At 37.2% G+C, this 17,934-nt stretch overlaps 3 protein-coding genes across 4 annotated transcripts; all 3 read right to left on the bottom strand.

The window, feature by feature from the left end:
- Positions 1-802: 802 nt before the first annotated feature.
- On the bottom strand, positions 803-4,901 carry LOC103959339 (importin subunit alpha-2). Its single transcript, XM_009371691.3, has 11 exons — positions 4,605-4,901; positions 4,350-4,446; positions 4,141-4,232; positions 3,921-4,052; positions 3,623-3,808; positions 3,368-3,531; positions 3,207-3,285; positions 2,566-2,694; positions 1,955-2,082; positions 1,492-1,863; positions 803-1,387 (listed from the first exon to the last, which is right to left on the bottom strand). The coding sequence occupies exons 1-10, from the start codon at positions 4,812-4,814 to the stop codon at positions 1,494-1,496; spliced, it is 1,587 nt and encodes a 528-aa protein (XP_009369966.2). The 5' UTR covers positions 4,815-4,901; the 3' UTR covers positions 803-1,387; positions 1,492-1,493.
- Positions 4,902-5,682: 781 nt separating this feature from the next.
- On the bottom strand, positions 5,683-7,707 carry LOC103959337. Its single transcript, XM_009371690.3, has 3 exons — positions 7,399-7,707; positions 7,051-7,307; positions 5,683-6,406 (listed from the first exon to the last, which is right to left on the bottom strand). The coding sequence occupies exons 1-3, from the start codon at positions 7,555-7,557 to the stop codon at positions 6,025-6,027; spliced, it is 798 nt and encodes a 265-aa protein (XP_009369965.2). The 5' UTR covers positions 7,558-7,707; the 3' UTR covers positions 5,683-6,024.
- A 2,203-nt stretch (positions 7,708-9,910) lies between these two features.
- Positions 9,911-14,048, bottom strand: LOC103959336 (protein FAR1-RELATED SEQUENCE 11). Of its 2 annotated transcripts, XM_048572066.1 has the most exons (6): positions 13,701-14,048; positions 13,385-13,524; positions 13,232-13,310; positions 11,651-12,640; positions 11,020-11,463; positions 9,911-10,929 (listed from the first exon to the last, which is right to left on the bottom strand). In XM_048572066.1, the coding sequence occupies exons 4-6, from the start codon at positions 12,599-12,601 to the stop codon at positions 10,129-10,131; spliced, it is 2,196 nt and encodes a 731-aa protein (XP_048428023.1). In that variant the 5' UTR covers positions 12,602-12,640; positions 13,232-13,310; positions 13,385-13,524; positions 13,701-14,048; the 3' UTR covers positions 9,911-10,128. The 2 variants fall into 2 exon arrangements, with proteins under 2 accessions (XP_048428023.1, XP_009369962.2); XM_009371687.3 differs by lacking the exon at positions 13,232-13,310.
- Between the last annotated feature and the right edge of the window lie 3,886 nt (positions 14,049-17,934).

Raw genomic sequence — 17,934 nt, 5'->3', positions numbered from 1 at the left:
AAGTGTCATCTCCCACAAGACATGGCCCAAATTGTCACATATCCCAAAATACAAAGGTTAAAATGTAATTTTTCCAATTAATATATCACAGAATTAACATGCCTGCTGTGCTATAGGTTAATCTTCAAATTTCAATGATGTTCATATCATACAAAATTTATTTATTTTACCAGTCTGAGAAAATCAGAGGTTTTTATTACTGATCTTCTTTCCTGCAAATTGTAAAAAAATAAAAATAAAAATAAAAACCGGAAAAGTTGGGCTTCTAAAAAAGGAAGGGAAAGAACACGAAAACAATTCACATGCGTGCAAAAAGATAAAAGCAAAAAAGCATGAAAATTGCGGCAATATATCGATTTGCTGGTCAAAAAATGTGAAACATCGTTTTCCCAAGTGTGGATTTGTTCTGTCACTCCCAAAACCCTAAAAATCCTTTTGGTTGGTTTTTGTGTAAATCGATGCCCTTCCTTCAGTTTTATCTTGATATCTACAGTGTAAGCACTTCTGTATTGTAAAACATACACATGGTATTGTTTCACGTTTTACTTTTACCTCATCATCTAATTACCGTATGTCAAATCACTTACAAGGCCCAGTCCATTGACTAAATGGCCCAGTAGATTTATGGAACAAATAGGGTGGGTAGGCCCAACCAAAACAAAAATAACTCAGCCCCGACGGGCCGTACAAATGGCTTTCTTCCTAAAAAAAAAAAAAGTTGGTGATTGAATAAATCAGACGAAACCAACAGACACGATTAAACAAAACCAAGTGAGACAAACACGGAGAAAAAAACCAGAGGTGAAACTTTAAACCACGCTCCAGATGTAAAAATTGGAAATATGGAGAAAAATAGAATACAACAATCACAAGGTCATATTACTAAAACACCACTAATCATTTTCCTTGCAATACACCAGAAAATGACTTCATCAACTCTATATTCACTTGACAAGGCAAAACAAATCCCCGACTCTTAAGAAAAATTAAATTACTCGTACAAACTATTGACTCCAAATTATAAAACTCGATGCTGCATTCGAGCAAACCCTCACCAGCACATTCGTTCAAGGGCCCTGTTCATGCAGCAACGAGCCTCTACGACACTTCCATAGTATTTCACCACTTCCATAGTATTTCACGGTAAGAGGCAGTGATGATGACCCCTGCCGACCAAACTTCATGTGCCACAACTGAACCCACCCATGTCTTCTTATTCGGTCATAGTAGAATAAACTGACCCACCTTGTCATCTCTGACGACAATGGACACCGGACCAGACTGAAACCAGACACACGAGATGCCCCCGACCCACTCCAACTTGACCTCAACTTGACCCCAAACTTGACCCTCATCAGAAACTTCTGCTCCATTCAATCAAAAGCTCCTGCAATTTTTGGAAATCAAAACGGTAAATAACAGGGACACAATTACGTCTGAACCTGTCGTGGTATTTAGGATAACCATCTATCTCAGACTGGTTTTGCATACCTTCAGCTGAAGTTGAAGCCACCAGATGGAACCTGAACCTCACTCCCTCCAAAGCGGAGGCCTGGCTGGGTTCCGTCTCCTGCTGGTAATGTCTCTTCGTCTTCCTCCAACCAATATGTCTCCAGAATTTTTACAGACTTCTCATAGATCTCAGTGTTGTCGTGACTCTGTAGATTTTCAATCTTTTCTAGACCCTCAGCATCATCAACCAGCTGGGCATACAAATTAACTTCACTGTTACCCGCAGCTTTTTCAGCTTCCCCAACCTTCAGAATGTTCTCCAACCCCTCTAAACAGACAGTGACGATCCTTGGATCAGGGCATACAAGAAGATCACACAATGGTTTTATACAGCCTTCGCCAACCAGGTACCTGAGACCCATTAAGAAAAATCAAACATAATAAGAATCCATACAGCTAGAGAACCAGAGGACCGAAAGAAGGCAATTACGAGATCACTCACTTGATTTGATCAGGAGTGCCACCAGACGTAGCATTTGAGATTGCCCATGCAGCTTCTTTCTTTATGTCAAACTCCGCATGTTGGAGTAAGTTGACCAGAGGACCAATCAAACCAGCTTCAATTACAGACTGCGTCATTTTAAAATGTATTACTAAACATGGGTAACTAATTTTCATGAACACAAATTTAAATGATAGCTTTTCAAAGGATTCACTTCTATAAGAGATGACCTTTGCATATTTGCGGCAAGTTATATAATTAAAGTTCCCACATAAACTGAGAATCTCATATTTAGTTAAATACTAGTATGATGAACTTTTCCTCCAAACTTGAACGGAAAAGTTGATACTAGTAAAACAAAACCATCAGTTTCAATGTTAGAGGGACATGTCATGTTCAGAACTCAGGACAGCAGATACTGACGAAATGCTAGAATGTCCACACAGAAAACCCCAATATTTTAACAAGAGATCTATTGTAACAACTAACATGCATAAAGCAATAATAAATAAGAATATTCTCAAAACATACAATAATAGAGTGTAAAGACATCAGTAGCCAATATTAGCAATAAGGATAATCAATACAATAACTTATTTTACAATGATTACCTGTATTTGATCCCTGTTTCCAGCTGTAATGTTTGAGATTGTCCAGCAAGCTTCTTTCTTGATGCTCTTTTTATGGTTATGAGTCAGCAGGCTCAGAAGGCATGGGAGCGAACCATTGTTGATGATACACTGAAGAAAAGAGTTACTTGTCATGGTCATAAAAAATAAAAATAAAAATGGGTCACATAATGAGAGCAAGATGACATTACATAATGGTAAAATCAGATTTAGTAATTAGTACAAAATTAATAACCGTACAATCACCATGACTCAACCACAAAGGGATTTCTTTTTCATTATAAAGGTTTAAACTTAAAACGAAAAAGCCTTCAAATTCACATGTTGAACACACATACGATGTAAATAAGTTATTCAGAATTTCAGATTCTAGACATGATCAACTAGCACCCATTTTTGTATGACATGACCAACAGAGTTTTACAATTAGGTTCTCTCTTTGCCATAATTTCGAATTACCGAAAAATGCTTAACATTTTCCTGACGTAAAAGAAAAATTCATAGCTTAACGCTGTCAGGTAATAGCCTTGACCAAACAATCATTGCTGTATGATTCTAAAACAAATTTTAAATAACACAAGTAATGAAAATGTAAGTGAAAAAGAAATTCAAGGTCCAGATACCTGAGTCTGAAGATCATCTCCGGTCACAATATTACCAACAGTGCGAAGTGCAGGAATGAGAACAGAAGGAGATGGGTGTCTGGAACAACAGAACAGACCATCAGTATCATGGGTGAATAAAAGATAAGTAAAAGCACAAAGATGAAGAGTGTAACACTCACAAGAGGAGCTGCACAAGTCGGACACAGACACCTGCCTCAATCACAGCTTGGATTTTGTCATTCGTGCCATCCGAGAGATACGAGAGTGCCCAGCAGGCATCTGTCAAGACTTCTTCATCATTGGAATGAACTAAACGTTCAAGGGCTGGAAGTGCTGGCTTCACCTGATAACGAGACCCTAAAGTTAATAAAACGCCAGAAAGATAAATCAAAGAATTGTTGAATTCCAAACAGTGGGCGGTACAAGGCACAAACCTGGTCAAATGGAGGCTGTGGCTTGCCCCTACAAAAGTTAGACAGTGTCCATGTTGCATTTCTCAGCATTGAAAGCTTTGCATGCTCATTCAATTGAGCTAGCAACGGCATCAAAGCTCCACTGCTGAGGACAAGATCACGACATCTAGGGGAATCACCAGCAACATTTCCCAATGCCCACACAGCCTACAATTTCGGAATAGAATTTCAGAAACAGTTTAGTATAACTATAATCTATGTGGTAAAATACAATCTATACATTGACCAACAGACAGCGCCAATAAGTATTAACATATACCTGCTCCCTAACATCATCACTCGGAGAAGCAAGAAGCTTTACAAAGATTGGGACTGCCCCCTGCTCAATCACCACCTTGGTGTTCTCTGAGGTTCCTGACGCTATGTTGGTAAGAGCCCAAGCAGCCTCGAACTAGACAAAATCAAATACATCAGCAACACAACTAAACAAAAACACAGACAATCATAAATAACAATGCAACAGAGAAAAGAATTCGGACCTGAAGTTGCGGAAAATCCTCCCTCATGAGGAATGCCACAAACCGGGGAACAACTCCTGATTGGATAACTTCCTCAATCGGAGGGCTTCGTTCTACAAGTTAAAAATTTAGATTATATCAGTACTACAAATTTTTCATGTAAACTCAAAACATTAAACACAAACACAAAGGGAAAAAAAACTCAAAAAAATCTTAATCACGTATATTACCAATCGAAAGCAGTTTTCGGAACTGCGTAGTGGACTCCAGCTGCAAACTGTTGTCGTCAGACCAAACCCCAGCAACCATGGCAGGTAGACTCTCTAACTGCAATCATATACAAACCCACATAAGTACCGATAAGTTGAATTTTACCCTAACCTATTGCTCAAAACATCAAATCAAACCCTAAACGTCCAATATCGGATCCATTCAAAGCCACAATTGAAGAGATCGGCGACAAAAACCCCTAGCAAAATTGTTACCTTCTTCTCGAGATTTGATGGCTGGAGAGATGGCGCGAATTGTTGGGCTTGGAGGCCTTCGCGACGCTTCTTCAGCAAGCTCTCTTCGCGCTTGCTCTTCCTGATCTCCACCATGTTGTCCTCTCTCCTGCGACGACCCTCATCGGCGTCCACCGCCACCTTGTAGCGGTTCCGGCGGACCTCGGTCCTCGCGCTCGGCCTCAGCGACATGTCGTATGATTTGATTACGTCTAAGGGAGATTGATCGTGATCCCCAATGGGTCGGAGACGGAGAAGGAGAGCAACAGAAAACCCTAGAAATTGGACTTCTCTGAGTATTCGAAAGAGAGAAGGGTTTCTATAGGCCCCAATCGGGTGTTTGAAATTATATTGTTTTTTTCTTTTCGGGATTTTATAACCGCCGGTTACTTAACTAATTATGGTTTTTCATTATTGTAAAATAATTTTTTATTACTCCAAAATAGTTAAATTTATGCTACTAAACAATTTTACATTTCATTCTTCTATTTTCTGATGAATAAATTTTTTCATCAACTAAGAAATCGTTGGAAGTGTTTTTAAAATGATAAAAAACGTTTTTAAAAAAATTATATTTTTGAGGTCCAGAAGCATTAAATATTTTAAGTGTTTTTTAATAATTTACTTTCATTTTTACTAAACATTAATTTTAAAATAATTTCATCAAAAACACTTCAATCATTTTAAAAATATTCTCAAATGAGCTAAAAAGTCAATGTCACTTGTTAATATTTTTTTGTTACTAAAATGCACAAAATATTAATTGACTTGATTTTATTTTAGTGTTTAATATATTTTATATTTTCAAACAATTTATCCCCCGTTACAAATAAGAGAGAAATTTATGCCACTCTTCACTTCTTTAATTATAAATATGTGTATTCTAAACAAAATTATAAATACGTGTATAACTGAAGCTCTTATAATTAACTCTCGGGATGAGAAATGATAAGGTATTAAATAAGTCAATAATTAGATTGTAATTTCATAAAATTTAACAAAAGAAAAATACTTTTTTTTATAAAAGAACAAAATATAATTGAAAGTGTGGGCTGCCAGCTGTAAAATAATTCATACTTTGATATTATACATGCATATTTTATTCACTAGATTTGAGAGACATTTGTACATCAAACACAGAGCCGCAGAGTCATCAAATTTATACAAATACCAGGTTTTGATCTGATCACAATCAAACTACATTTGATAGTGATGTATCCGAGTTTGAATTTCTCTCTTTGTAAATTAGAGAAGTATTTTTTTTTATGCAAAACTATATTGCGACATTTTCTTTTGTCAACAAATGTCTGTCCACCAAATTTTAACTCACGATACCGGAAACGTAGTGCCGTTGGCCGATTGGTCATATACATTGGTTTTCACCAACATCAAATTATCTAGATTAAAAATTTAACTGTTTGCTAAGAGCCGTCGGATTCACAATGAAGGGCAGCTGATCAATGTGACTTTCTCCAAACAAGGGGTTCTCCCTAGGAATGGTTGTGAGAGGAGGTGACGTTGGCGGAGATGCATAAAGTACGGAGGCCTCGGTCGCCCCTCTCCACACAGTTTCTTGGTGTTGGGAGATTCTTTGTGCTCTCAATGCAGTCAAGTATAAACCAGCAGCAAGGAAAACTGTTGTCAAAGCAAACACCCCGGCAGCGGATAACACGCCATCTCTGAGGACAAGGCAACTGGGTCTTGGTGTGGACCAATTTCTCAAGTGCCCTGACTCCACACTCACCCCGATCAATAGCAAGATCTCTCCAGCAGCAAAACAAACCCTAATTAACACAACCACCCACATAAGCAGTTATAAGCTATAACTAGTGAATTTGAGACGGTGTTTAAAATATCAGTATCGTGGAATTATCAATATGCAAATTTGTTGAAATATCATTGGATGTATCGATATCGGGTGCTTTTAATGGAAATTATAAAGATTTAAAATGAAACTTTAAGGAATGTCAAACACTATTAGACAATATATAATAGTTTCTCTGATATTTAACTACCGGAAATATTGACGAATCTGTCGATTTTAGCCGAAATTTAAGAGTTTATTTGATAGGTAGTGACGTTTAGACTTCACCCCTCATTTCCATATCTTTTTCTGAGTTTTCAGATATTTCCACAGAAATATCTACAACATCGAAGAAATTTCAAACATGGATTTGAGAGAAGTAAATAAAGAAAAATGAATTTGTTTGACATGTCCAACTTTGTTTTGGACCTTATGGTTATGTTGATGACGGTTTTAACTAATGGATGTATGGGAGAGGTTATTAAATTGGCCTGATAGGCCTCATATTGTATTGGATCTAGTGGTTATATTGACGACAATATTGGAGCAATTCCTACATTTAGAGAAGAGCTAAGTGCAAGTGAGGCAAATTGAAATATGAAGGACTAAGAATTAGTGGCATACCAAGTTGCAACAAAGAAAAAGGCAGCTTGCCATTTCAAGCTCTTTGCAGGACCAGAATAATTAGGCTCCCAAAAAACCAAGGCTGATGGAGGTGAGTTACTAACTACAAACAACATGTATCCATGTTCCACCGCCATGATAACCGAAAGTCCCAGAAATGCACTGATCGCACATAGCAGCGGCTTTTTCCCGCTGCCGCTGTATACACATTCATTTACGCCGCCCCCCTCCCCTTCATCACTGCTCAACCATGTTACCTACAAAATCATCATCAACCAGCAAAATTTGCTTAGTTTTTTTCATAGTTGGTAATGATATTGTTATGTCTGAACGCATTTTTCGGCGTACCTTGGAACGGGTAGCTTCAGCAATTAGAGATAGGATGAAGCAGAAGAGGCCGCAGAGAATGGTTAAGACCATGATGAAAGCGCTGGTTTTGCTACCTAAACCGCTGGTTGGACGACTTGGTGAGAGGTCTGCATGTGTGACTGCCATTCTCTTCGGCATTTTGGAGTCTACAATTATTCATGCAGGCTCAGGAAGTGGAAGAGAAATAAGAAGTTTAAGTTTTGGAATGTATGAGAGAGGAAGGGATGGAATTGTTTGGAGCAAGGGTTGCTTTAAGAGCTCAAGATTCTTGGGTTCTTGAAAGACCTCATGGGAAAGGTATCCTGCTCGTTTGTTCATATTTGAACTGATGTGGAATTGCATTTTGAGTTGTTCATTAAATGGATTAGAAAGCCAAAAGCGCGTTTGCATGAGCATTATATAGTGCTTTTAGAAGAAGTACCACAACTAATTTTATGATTGTATTTGATTGAAAAAATTAAAATGCTTCTAAGTCATAGAAGCGTTTAAAAAATCAACATTTTCTACACACTTCTAGTAAAAATGCCTATAAGCAGAAGTGCTTCTGCATAAGTGCTTCTTACAGAAGCACTCCCAAATGGACCAAACATACTAGGTGCTTTGCCATAGTGTACTTTAAAGTGAATTTCTAAATCTAAAAAGCACTTGAATTTTTAATTATTGCATTATAACACTTGTTTTAGCTAGACTCGTCCATCACTGATGTGGAACAAACTCTTCACACACCATTAACTCTCAACAATAGATCCTCCACTAAATACATGAAAAGTTATTTATTTCTCAAATGTGAAATTAATACTCTCAACAGTATAAGTGTTTTTTACATAATCATTTTCAAATAACCTAATTTTATTATAACAACTAATCTGTCATCAACCACACACTATTTATAGTACTTTTAGCATCTACAAAATTAATTCTAACCATATATATGTGTGCGTGTGTGTGAGACATGTTCAATAACTTTAATTTATAATAGGGTAAAAACGAAAACGATTTGGTTCTTTTTCTTTTTCTTTTTTCCCGAAAGATGTTTATATATATTATTTGGCTAATCATTTAATATTGTTTCATTTCTTTAGACCCAAAAAAGCCTTCACGTTAATTAAATTAATTGATGCGAATGCCAATATGTCATGTCGGTCGATTAAGTATATATTCTTCCACACATTCTTTCTGCATGGCAATGGAAATGGAACACCGACTAGCTTAATCCTATTATTATATTTGTCATAAGAATTCTTTTATTTTTCAAATAATATTCCTTAAAAAAAAAATCCTCATTAGCATTGAAATTCTTTGATTTTTCAGCCATCAAATATTGACAAAGAAGAAGGGCATCAAAACTCCAAAGTTGGAAAAGCCAAAATCCAAAAGTACTTGCTAGTAAAGAAAAGGAAGAATATTTGGATGTTGGTTGGCAATCGCATTATGCGATGCGTTTTATTTAAAGATAATGTTAGAGAGATTAAAATTTTAAACTAAATGATGTGTCATCAATAATAAACAAGCATTGTTAATTGACACTTAATTAATAATCCAATTATGTATAACCACATCATTTGGTTTTTAAATTTGATTTAAAATTTTTAGCATTCCCTTTATTTATTTATTTATTTTATCTAATGTTAGGGAGACTAAATTTATAAATTAAATTTGCAAACTAAGTGTCACTAATAAGAAATAAGCACGTTTACCAATATTTAAGTAATAATCCAATCATCAACTTCCACATTATTTAATGTACAAAATTTAGAATTGTCTCTCTAGCATTAATGTGATTCAAATTCGCCTTTAGCGGGAATTGAACATAATACCTCTTACTTACAAGTGAAATGAATATTACTAAACCGAAGTACTAAATGACATCATTCCTTTTTTTTTTTTAAATCAAAGAAAGTAACTATTCCTTTTAAACTTTTAGGTGTGAATGCTAAGACCTGTTGTTTTGATTTTAACTTGACACTTTTTTTGTTCTTTTCTTTTTATCGGCCACGCTGGCCTTGGTAAAAAGCATAGCCTTTTCTTCTGGCGATGCAAGATAACATACAAAGCTTTTGCTTGAACAAAGTTTTTGTTTTGTTTTCTTTATTTAATTAGTCTCTTGGACACACGTGCAAAGAGATTTTTTCTTACCACACAAAATACGATTCAATGAATGTTTTTATTTTGTTCAAAATATTAATTTTAGTTAGCGTTAGTCAAATGAATTTAATCGAAGTGCAGATAACCAGTAGTCCATGAATGTTACTCATGTGTGTATGGTAAGAGTACCTGATTACGAACTTCCTTTTTGTTTCTTTAGGCATAAGGCGTCCCCCTTATTTGGGGACATTACGGTAACTTTATCACACAAGATGAGACCAACGTGGCGCCTCATAAAATTAAAATTTAGAATGTCTCCCATTTTTGCAAAAGGCGACCTCAGATACCGTGATTAAGCCATCTATCCAAGTTTTCTCAGCTCTTAGCTTAGTTCCGCAATACACAATGATGGCTAACAGATTCTTGTCATCGTCGTTTGTCTTCGACTTACATTTGGTTCACCAGAACAAAAATACAAAGTTGCTCCACAAGAATGGACACAAGTAAAGAAGGTTGGGAAAAGTATAATGCTATTCCTTTGTTACACGTTTCCTAGTATTTCCGATCTTTTACTCTACAAGTACCCTACCGTTGTAACTCCATTCAACATATTAATCAAACCTTTCACTGCTGGACGCTCAGACAGCAAGGCCCTGAGCAATGCCGTCGCTTTTTACTAATTTCAACCATATCTCTTGGCCTTCTTTCCTTGAGCTTCCCTAGAGTAACGGATTCATGAGAATTACCAATCGTGAAACGAACGATTCCATCACCGTGATCTTCCACACCCGGCAGAATCAATGAATCAGACGGACAATTATATGCAATGTCGATTGCATTATGTGTTGTCCTGGGCAGGTCTTTAATGCGCGATAATACCATTGCAATTTGCTTGCAGGCAGCATCGAGGCGTTCCTCTGTTTCAACTGACTCCGTAATAAGTGTTGAAGCCATGGACTCCAATAACTGAATCTTCTCAGAATTGTCTGTAATGGTAGCAGTCTCAAAGGTGTTGGTGGAAGATGAACTGACAGAACACCAACGGGTGGGTAGATATTGGTCCGGAATATGAAAACAATTATTAGTTGACAAGACACGAAGAACATGCCTGCAAAGGATGCCTGAAAACTCGAACTGATAGCAGGTACAGCTAATGTGCTCTTGACAAGGAATCCAAACCACTTTGCAGCCTCCATCTGCCTCAGTATGGTGTCTGACCTGGAAACAACCTTCATCTACCGCAAGAGATGCATATTGTGGAGCCGATACAAGTTCCTCTTGAAGTTTTCCAAATGCATAAGGAGTAAGAACAGAGGCAGCGTGTGATTCAATTGGTGAACCTGTCTTAAGGCAAACTCTCTGCAGTTTCCTTTCGATCTTTTGCTTTGCCCCAACCCGATCATTATAATCAACGACATCAGCTGCCTGTAAAAGTGTTTAGCATGGTAAGAATTTCTACTGAATGTATGAACCAAAAGGCCGGAAAAATAAAACATATAAGAAAAGTTTACAGACTTGCTCTACAAAACGGTCTAGTTGAGACTGTGCACTCAAAAAGCGTTGGATAAAAGCATTAATCGACTCTGACTGACTTGTACTCATGATTCCTGCAAAAAAGTAATTCCTCAAATATGCTAGAGCCCAAAAATTCCGCAGTGCGTATAAGCTGATTACATGCTTATTTGCCTGCAGTCCATATTCATTAACCATTTCCCTCCATCTATCTTCAAAATCTTCCGCCAAGTCCAGATTAAACAGCTGGTGAAACTCCGCTTTCCAATCATCATAACGAGGACCAAGAAGTACAGAAAACCAATCTGAGAACTTTGCGACGATGTGCCATATGCAAAAGGCATGCTTCGACCGAGGCATTTCAATAGCAACAGCCTCTTTCAGCCACATGTTATGGTCAGTTAACATTGTTTGTGGAGCCTTTCCTTTCATGAAGCCCAAAAATGTCTGTTTAAATGCAACAGGTATTAGGAACAAATAGAAACCATAAACACGACAAAGTCAGTAAGAAAAGGGTACAAACTCGGTTACAAATTAGTTTGTGAGCCAAAGACTGTCGATGTTCATATGTGCTGGAGAGAATAAAAAGATTATGAAGATCATTCCATAATGAATATGCCAATAAGATTCTTACCTTCAATGCCCAGGAAAAGGACTGCATATTTTCATCCCGCAGAAGCGCACACCCAAAGAAACAAGTCATTCCATGATTATCCACTCCAAGCCAAATGCCTAACAGCATATCATAGGCGTCCAACCGATGAGTTGTGTCAAAAACCACTGAGTCTCCAAATTCCTCGTACAATTGAACTGATGAAGAATAAGACCATGCAATATGTTCCAGTCTGTTGTGGCCATCTATTTTAAATTCATACTTGAAATTAGGGCTTTCATCTTTCATCTTTTTGCACATTGCTATAAGATCAATTGCATCATTATCTCTATTAACATTTCTAAAAGACTGTAATAGGTTTCTCACGTCTATCTCAGTAAATGGCAAGCAACCTAGCTTAACACCTTTCTCCATCTCCATCAATCTTAACATTTGCCGCACTGACATCCCAGCTTTTGCAAACATGCAAATCCGACTCTTGTCATCAGTAGACATGGAACAGTAGGCAGGAAGGAGACGCACTTCATTGGATTTCAATAATTCGTGGTTATGGATGTTGCTAAAGCCTGTAACACGCCATTCAGGGACATCAAAGTCTGCCCGCTTAACAATCCGCATGTATGCTTGACAACCACATCGTGATGATTTACGATTTCTTTGCATCTTTCCATCTTCGGATGGCTTCATCTGTGGATATCCACCACGATGACAAGTAAAATCCCTCCTTGTCACTCCCCGACCAACACCATCCTTGCCTCGTGTACGATGGCGCCTAATTGAAAAGCCACACTGTTTTGCAAAACTGCAATAAAATTCATAAGCAGCTTCTTGGGAAACAAATCTTTGTCCAACAAAGGGAACAAGATTCACCGAAGTCTGTCGTGACAAAATCGTGTCTTCAGCTGTTTCCTCTATTGTGCCAATGTCATCCTGGGATAAATCTTCCATCCCTAGACTTGTACCTTCTGACATTTCTTCACCCAATACACGAATTAAACTTCAGTTTTAAACCTGCAAGAAAAACTTCAATTGCTTAACAGAATGAATAGATGTAATCCAAAAATAGCGCGGTCACAAAACCTAAGTCATGCTACCCTAAACCCTTCTACTCCTAAGGATGTAGGTGATATGATAGCAAAATGATAAAGTTCTGGTAGAGACAAACATATAAAAAGCATTTTCAAAAGAGGATGATACTTCAATGGCTTCCATAAACCAACTTAACGACATACAAACCCATACACAAACACATAAAGGTCTGCTATTACTCGATCAACTTTTCTTTCTTCGTATCTGATATTTTCGCCTAATTATTCATCTTTACCAATCTTATGACTAGGCAGGCAAGGAACTCAAGCTCAACAAAGCACTCAATTTCTGCTTTTTCTATCGGTTAAACGGCTGTAATCTGCATGAGTTCAATCTGCAAGACGTATACACCATGGCAAATGCAGCAGCGGAGAGTTCAAATGAAACTCCATAAGAAAAAGGAATAACACTTGCAACAAATAATTATACTCAACAAAATTAAATTAAGAACCCAAAGCCAAAGTAGCATGATCTTGATTCAGCACATCAATTTGAATCAAATTTGATGATTACCAAACTCAGACACGGGCTTCGTCAAGTTGGCTAGCGCAGTGTGCTCCTCTCTCTAAACCCAAGTTCGAATTCTCATCCCCTAGTTTAGATGAATTTAGTGCAGATTATCGCTTGTATCAAAAAACAAAATTGTTGATTACCAAATAAACTTACCTGGAGCTATGATCTCCAACTCAATTAAATTTCTCCAAACTCCCAAGAATCTCAAACGGGTCTCTTCAAAAAATTTCATCCCACACATACAATCTGCTCATCTTCCACCTCACCAACACCCAATCATATCTCCAATGCACCTGAATCCAACAGAAAATTTTAATCACGTTTTACCCATGAAAAGTAAAGCCACCAAATTACAAAAAATTCAATCAAATTTATGACCTCGAGATGCATTCGTATACGAAATAGCTTTACTTCATCAATCGAATATAATTTAATTTAATAAAATTGGGGAAAATATACAAGTAAATACCTGAAATGTGAATGTAACGGTCAATAACTAACTGAAAATTAAAAGAGCGATAGTGAAAAGAAGAAAGTGGCGGGGAGGCAAGGCAGGGGAGAATAGAGCGCATCCAAGGGAGAACGATAACCATTTAGGCGGAGACAAGCTATCGTGCGCTGTGTGGATGCACGAGGTTATCGAGCGCATACGGCGGTTCTCAAGCCGTTAGATTGGCGAGCGATTGAATGGGCTTGTCGTAGGTCCATGATTTGCGCGGGTTTTGTGTGCTTTCGTGCGCACCGTGGTGGGGGTGGAACGGAACCAACGGCTGGTACGACGAGCCTACGAGATGTGCGTGTTTTAGTGTGCGCTTTATTGTATTCGGCGTATGTTAGAATAAACCCTAGATGTTTGGTAATCTCTTATGGGCCTCATTGAAGGCCTGGCCTTGCATGTTTTTCTTTTAGTTTATTTGTACCATGAAAAGCGATTAAGGCCCGGTTTGATATTATTGTTTTTTTTTTTTTAACAAAAAATTACTTCACTTTAAAGCTAAGTAATAAAAAATGTTTGGTAAAATTAAAATATCTTACTTATTTTAAAAGCAATAGTCTCCAAACATCAGCTTTTGAAAGCAGTCTGTAAATTGCTTTTAAACATTTCTTTTATTAAAAAAAGGGAATTCAGCCTTTAATAAATGTATTCAATTCATGTAATACCCTTACTAGTTTCAAAAAATAACATTATTTATCATTCTGCACACATTTTATTCCATTTCATAGCAAAGTGACTGCCCTACATACCACTATAACCATTACCTTACACCACCATCACCGCCAACACAATCGTACCATCGCCACTACTAGGGCGGATCCACCTTGGGGTAAGATGGGTCAGCCGACCCTCTTAAGCTTCAAAGTCTTTCGTGGAAAAGCTGGGTGCTAGCCTTTGAAAATCTAAGATGTCCTTGAAAGATGTCTAACTACTCGACGAATTGCCTCTATGGACGGTTGGGTAGCTGCTAGCCTCATGCCTTTGTATGCACTGATATGGGCATTTGTCGATAGGCTTATTCAGCCTACGTTAGCATTTGTTGGCATGCTCGCTCGAAAGTTATTGGCATTTATCAACAGGCCTTCCAAGGCTCAACAAAATGCCAATTTGCACGCTATTCTGTTCAAAAAATTTTGCACACTAACCTTGACACACCTAGATCTGGAATGTCCACCTGGACTCCAAATCGAGCTGTGTTGGCCGACATCAGGAGGATGACGAAGCCATAAAGTGCAGTGAAGTGGAAAATGTGAATAAATTTAAACCTAAAAGTGCCTAAATATAACAGTGCGCTTGTAAGCGGGAATGAACTCATTTCACACGTGATGTCAAAGCATAAGTAAAGTATAGTAAAATTAGGATAAAACTTATACCATTGGGAGTAGTCTCCAATATCAGCGTTTCCCAGAAATCCTCGTTGACACATTGTCACTAAAATCTGGAGGGGCAAAAAACAAGGGTGAGTGGGCCTAAAAATAAATTTTTATAAAAACCTTTTTGAAAACATTATAACCCTCGCCGTAAAACAAGTATAGTTTTCAAAATATACATACTACGTATAGTATGAAAATACTTACCATAACCTGCAATATCTCAATAATACATTATGTCACAAAATTCGTAAATAAATACATGAGGTCCGTAATCACATAATTTCGCATAAGCAAACATATCATATCAAGTGCTCATCGACACATGCTGACATACGAGTTCATGCAGATGTATTATGACATAAACATGACTGGGTGTAATAATGATATATGCTCTAGTACTACAATCACGTGATGATTGGTGCTAAGTGCAGCACATACGAGTCCTAATTGCCTATAGCAATCTAGGATAGGACTGGCACCTACAATGGATCCAAAGTGAGTGTACGGTGTGATGTGCATATATACGTGAAAGACTAGCCTTGCCCCGAACGAGAACTAACACTGGTGCAGGAAACGATGAGCATATAACATAAATATAGTCATGCAATGGTAAGTCGATAATTCAATAATTCAATAACCCTAGTCCGTGAAATACTATTCATAACCGTAAATACTATTAAAGCATCCATAGTAATACACATACATGTGTGCCCCGTAGGACGTAGTATAATTGCATGAATTTCGTCAATACAATAGTTTTATACATGTTACCCTAATCCATGTGTAACGTAGAAAATTCTTCATCAAATATATAAATGGAAACTAACAAATATATATATATATATATGCTATATAAAAGAAAAGACTCACTCACAGTTACTTGCGAGGTCGCATCCATTCAAACTAGGATAATCGGAGTCTCCGTTAGTAATCACACCTAAGCATAATATTGGGACCCATTAGTAAAACTCCACTAAGACAGTTAAATTTAAGAAAACAGAGTGCGGATTTGGAATCAGGGCATCGAAATACGATAGGGAGAGTCCCCGAAAATTTTTGTAAAAAGTCATCGGTCAACCGTAAAATGTCAACCGAGACGCCCTAGTTATCAACTATATTAAAACTTTGGAATTTCATTAAATGGATGTTAAAAACGGACTAAGGACGTCGAAATTAGCCTATGAGGTTTTTCGAGAAAATTCTGAAAAAGTCAACACAAAGACTATTCTAGGAATATTCCCAGAATATTTTGAACCATTTCAGAACTGGGCCAGCTGGAATAACCCAAAGGTTTGGGCCAGGCTTGGATCAAGGACTTGGATTAGGTTTTAGGTCGAGTTTGGGCTTAAGGCCCTTTTTTTTTCCTTCTCCAGAATCTGGGAATGAGATGGCCGAAATAAATTCCAGTTTTGACTAATTGAAAACTTCACTAAACCTATCCATGTGCTATACCAAAATGAAGATCAAAGACCAAGGATTCGAATTATAACCTTGGTTTCCTCGGTCGTGGCTGGATTTCACCAGAAAAAGGCTGTAATACTCCCGAGTTCGTCGGAAAATATGGGCAAATTTCCCCCCATGCTGTTTCTATGCCAAAACCTCCACTAAAAACCTTAGAAAAGCTAGAAATATAAACCAAAAACACGACTAAGTTTTGGGTTATTTTTTGAGACTCACCCACACTGAAATCCGTGAGGTTCTCGTCGGAAAATATGGAGGTCACGATCTAGTTTCTCGTTGTAATCCGAGGTCTAGATATTGTTTTCACAACCCAGAGGCGAGGTGATGTTTTCGGTTTGGGTGGTCGTGGGGTTCGCCTGAGTAGGAATGTGCCGATGATGGTCCTGACACCAATATTTGCATAGGGAGAGAGCTTGGGAGAATATAGTGAGAAGAGAGTGTTTGAGAGAATTAGGAGGGGAAGCCACGTGGAAGACAGAGAATGGTGACTTGATGTGAGTGTGGGTCCTACGGGTCACATATAAATTAATAAATATTTAAAATATTCAAACAGAAAGTATTAAAATAATAATATAATAATTTCAAAAAATATATAAAATATAAAATATAAAATAGTACTTTTTCACAAAAGTATTTCTCAGATTCGTAACTCTGTAAAATCTTCATCGTAACTTCAACTTCAATTTCATTTGCGCCTACGTGTTCGTAACGTCGAGTACTTCGAGAGTACGGTAAAGTAATAGCTCATACACATCATGAACTAACAGTAAACGAAAGTCAATAATCTCACCTCTAGGGCATTTTTGTCAATTCGCACTTTTAAAATTAATAAAATCGTAAAAGTAAGGACATGTTGTCACAATCTACCCCCCTTAAAAATAATTTCGTCCCCGAAATTTGAAATCTCTTGCTATACATAATATACTCCAAAAGATAGGAAGAAAAAAAAATTATATATATAAGGAAGAAATCAAGCTAGAGTGGTTGCATAAAAGAGAATGTCATTCTGTCTCGATCAGATTGCAATGATTCATCCTTTATGCCTCCAAACTCAAACTTTCATTCTCCTTCAATATAATACTAAAATACAAAATCCTTTCTTAAAACATAAAGTCAAAAATAGATATATAGTAACATATTGTCAAAATATGTATATAATAAAATGAAGTTAAAATAATAGTACTGAAGTCAAAACTGAACATAGAAAGATTTCACCTACCCACTCGTAGCGTATCGTACTCTGAGAATAAGTGTGTAGTATCTTTGGGCCAAGCCCAAACAACAAATAAATAAATAACTAAAAATACTAACGTAAAATGACCTACTTGTTTACTTGCTTAACGAATCCAACAAATAAGTTATCAAAGTTGTGG

Source organism: the organism of the source record quoted next, unplaced genomic scaffold (assembly GCF_019419815.1).
Source record: "Pyrus x bretschneideri cultivar Hongxiangsu unplaced genomic scaffold, Pyrus_bretschneideri_v1 Contig6, whole genome shotgun sequence".
In the NCBI taxonomy this organism is placed as follows: domain Eukaryota; kingdom Viridiplantae; phylum Streptophyta; class Magnoliopsida; order Rosales; family Rosaceae; genus Pyrus; species Pyrus x bretschneideri.
This window is presented reverse-complemented; position numbering and strand designations above follow the sequence as displayed.

Excerpts from the sequence above, each read along its gene's own strand:
- LOC103959339 (XM_009371691.3), bottom strand. The coding sequence starts at position 4,814 with ATGTCGCTGAGGCCGAGCGCGAGGACCGAGGTCCGCCGGAACCGCTAC. Across the intron at positions 3,286-3,367 it reads CGACTTGTGCAGCTCCTCTT|ACACCCATCTCCTTCTGTTC; the intron begins GTGAGTGTTACA and ends CTGTTGTTCCAG. Across the intron at positions 1,864-1,954 it reads GGCACTCCTGATCAAATCAA|GTACCTGGTTGGCGAAGGCT; the intron begins GTGAGTGATCTC and ends AATGGGTCTCAG.
- LOC103959337 (XM_009371690.3), bottom strand. The coding sequence starts at position 7,557 with ATGCCGAAGAGAATGGCAGTCACACATGCAGACCTCTCACCAAGTCGT. Across the intron at positions 7,308-7,398 it reads CTGAAGCTACCCGTTCCAAG|GTAACATGGTTGAGCAGTGA; the intron begins GTACGCCGAAAA and ends ATGATTTTGTAG. Across the intron at positions 6,407-7,050 it reads TTTTTCTTTGTTGCAACTTG|GGTTTGTTTTGCTGCTGGAG; the intron begins GTATGCCACTAA and ends TGTGTTAATTAG.
- LOC103959336 (XM_048572066.1), bottom strand. The coding sequence starts at position 12,601 with ATGTCAGAAGGTACAAGTCTAGGGATGGAAGATTTATCCCAGGATGAC. Across the intron at positions 11,464-11,650 it reads CCTTTTCCTGGGCATTGAAG|ACATTTTTGGGCTTCATGAA; the intron begins GTAAGAATCTTA and ends GCATTTAAACAG. Across the intron at positions 10,930-11,019 it reads TAGACCGTTTTGTAGAGCAA|GCAGCTGATGTCGTTGATTA; the intron begins GTCTGTAAACTT and ends ACACTTTTACAG.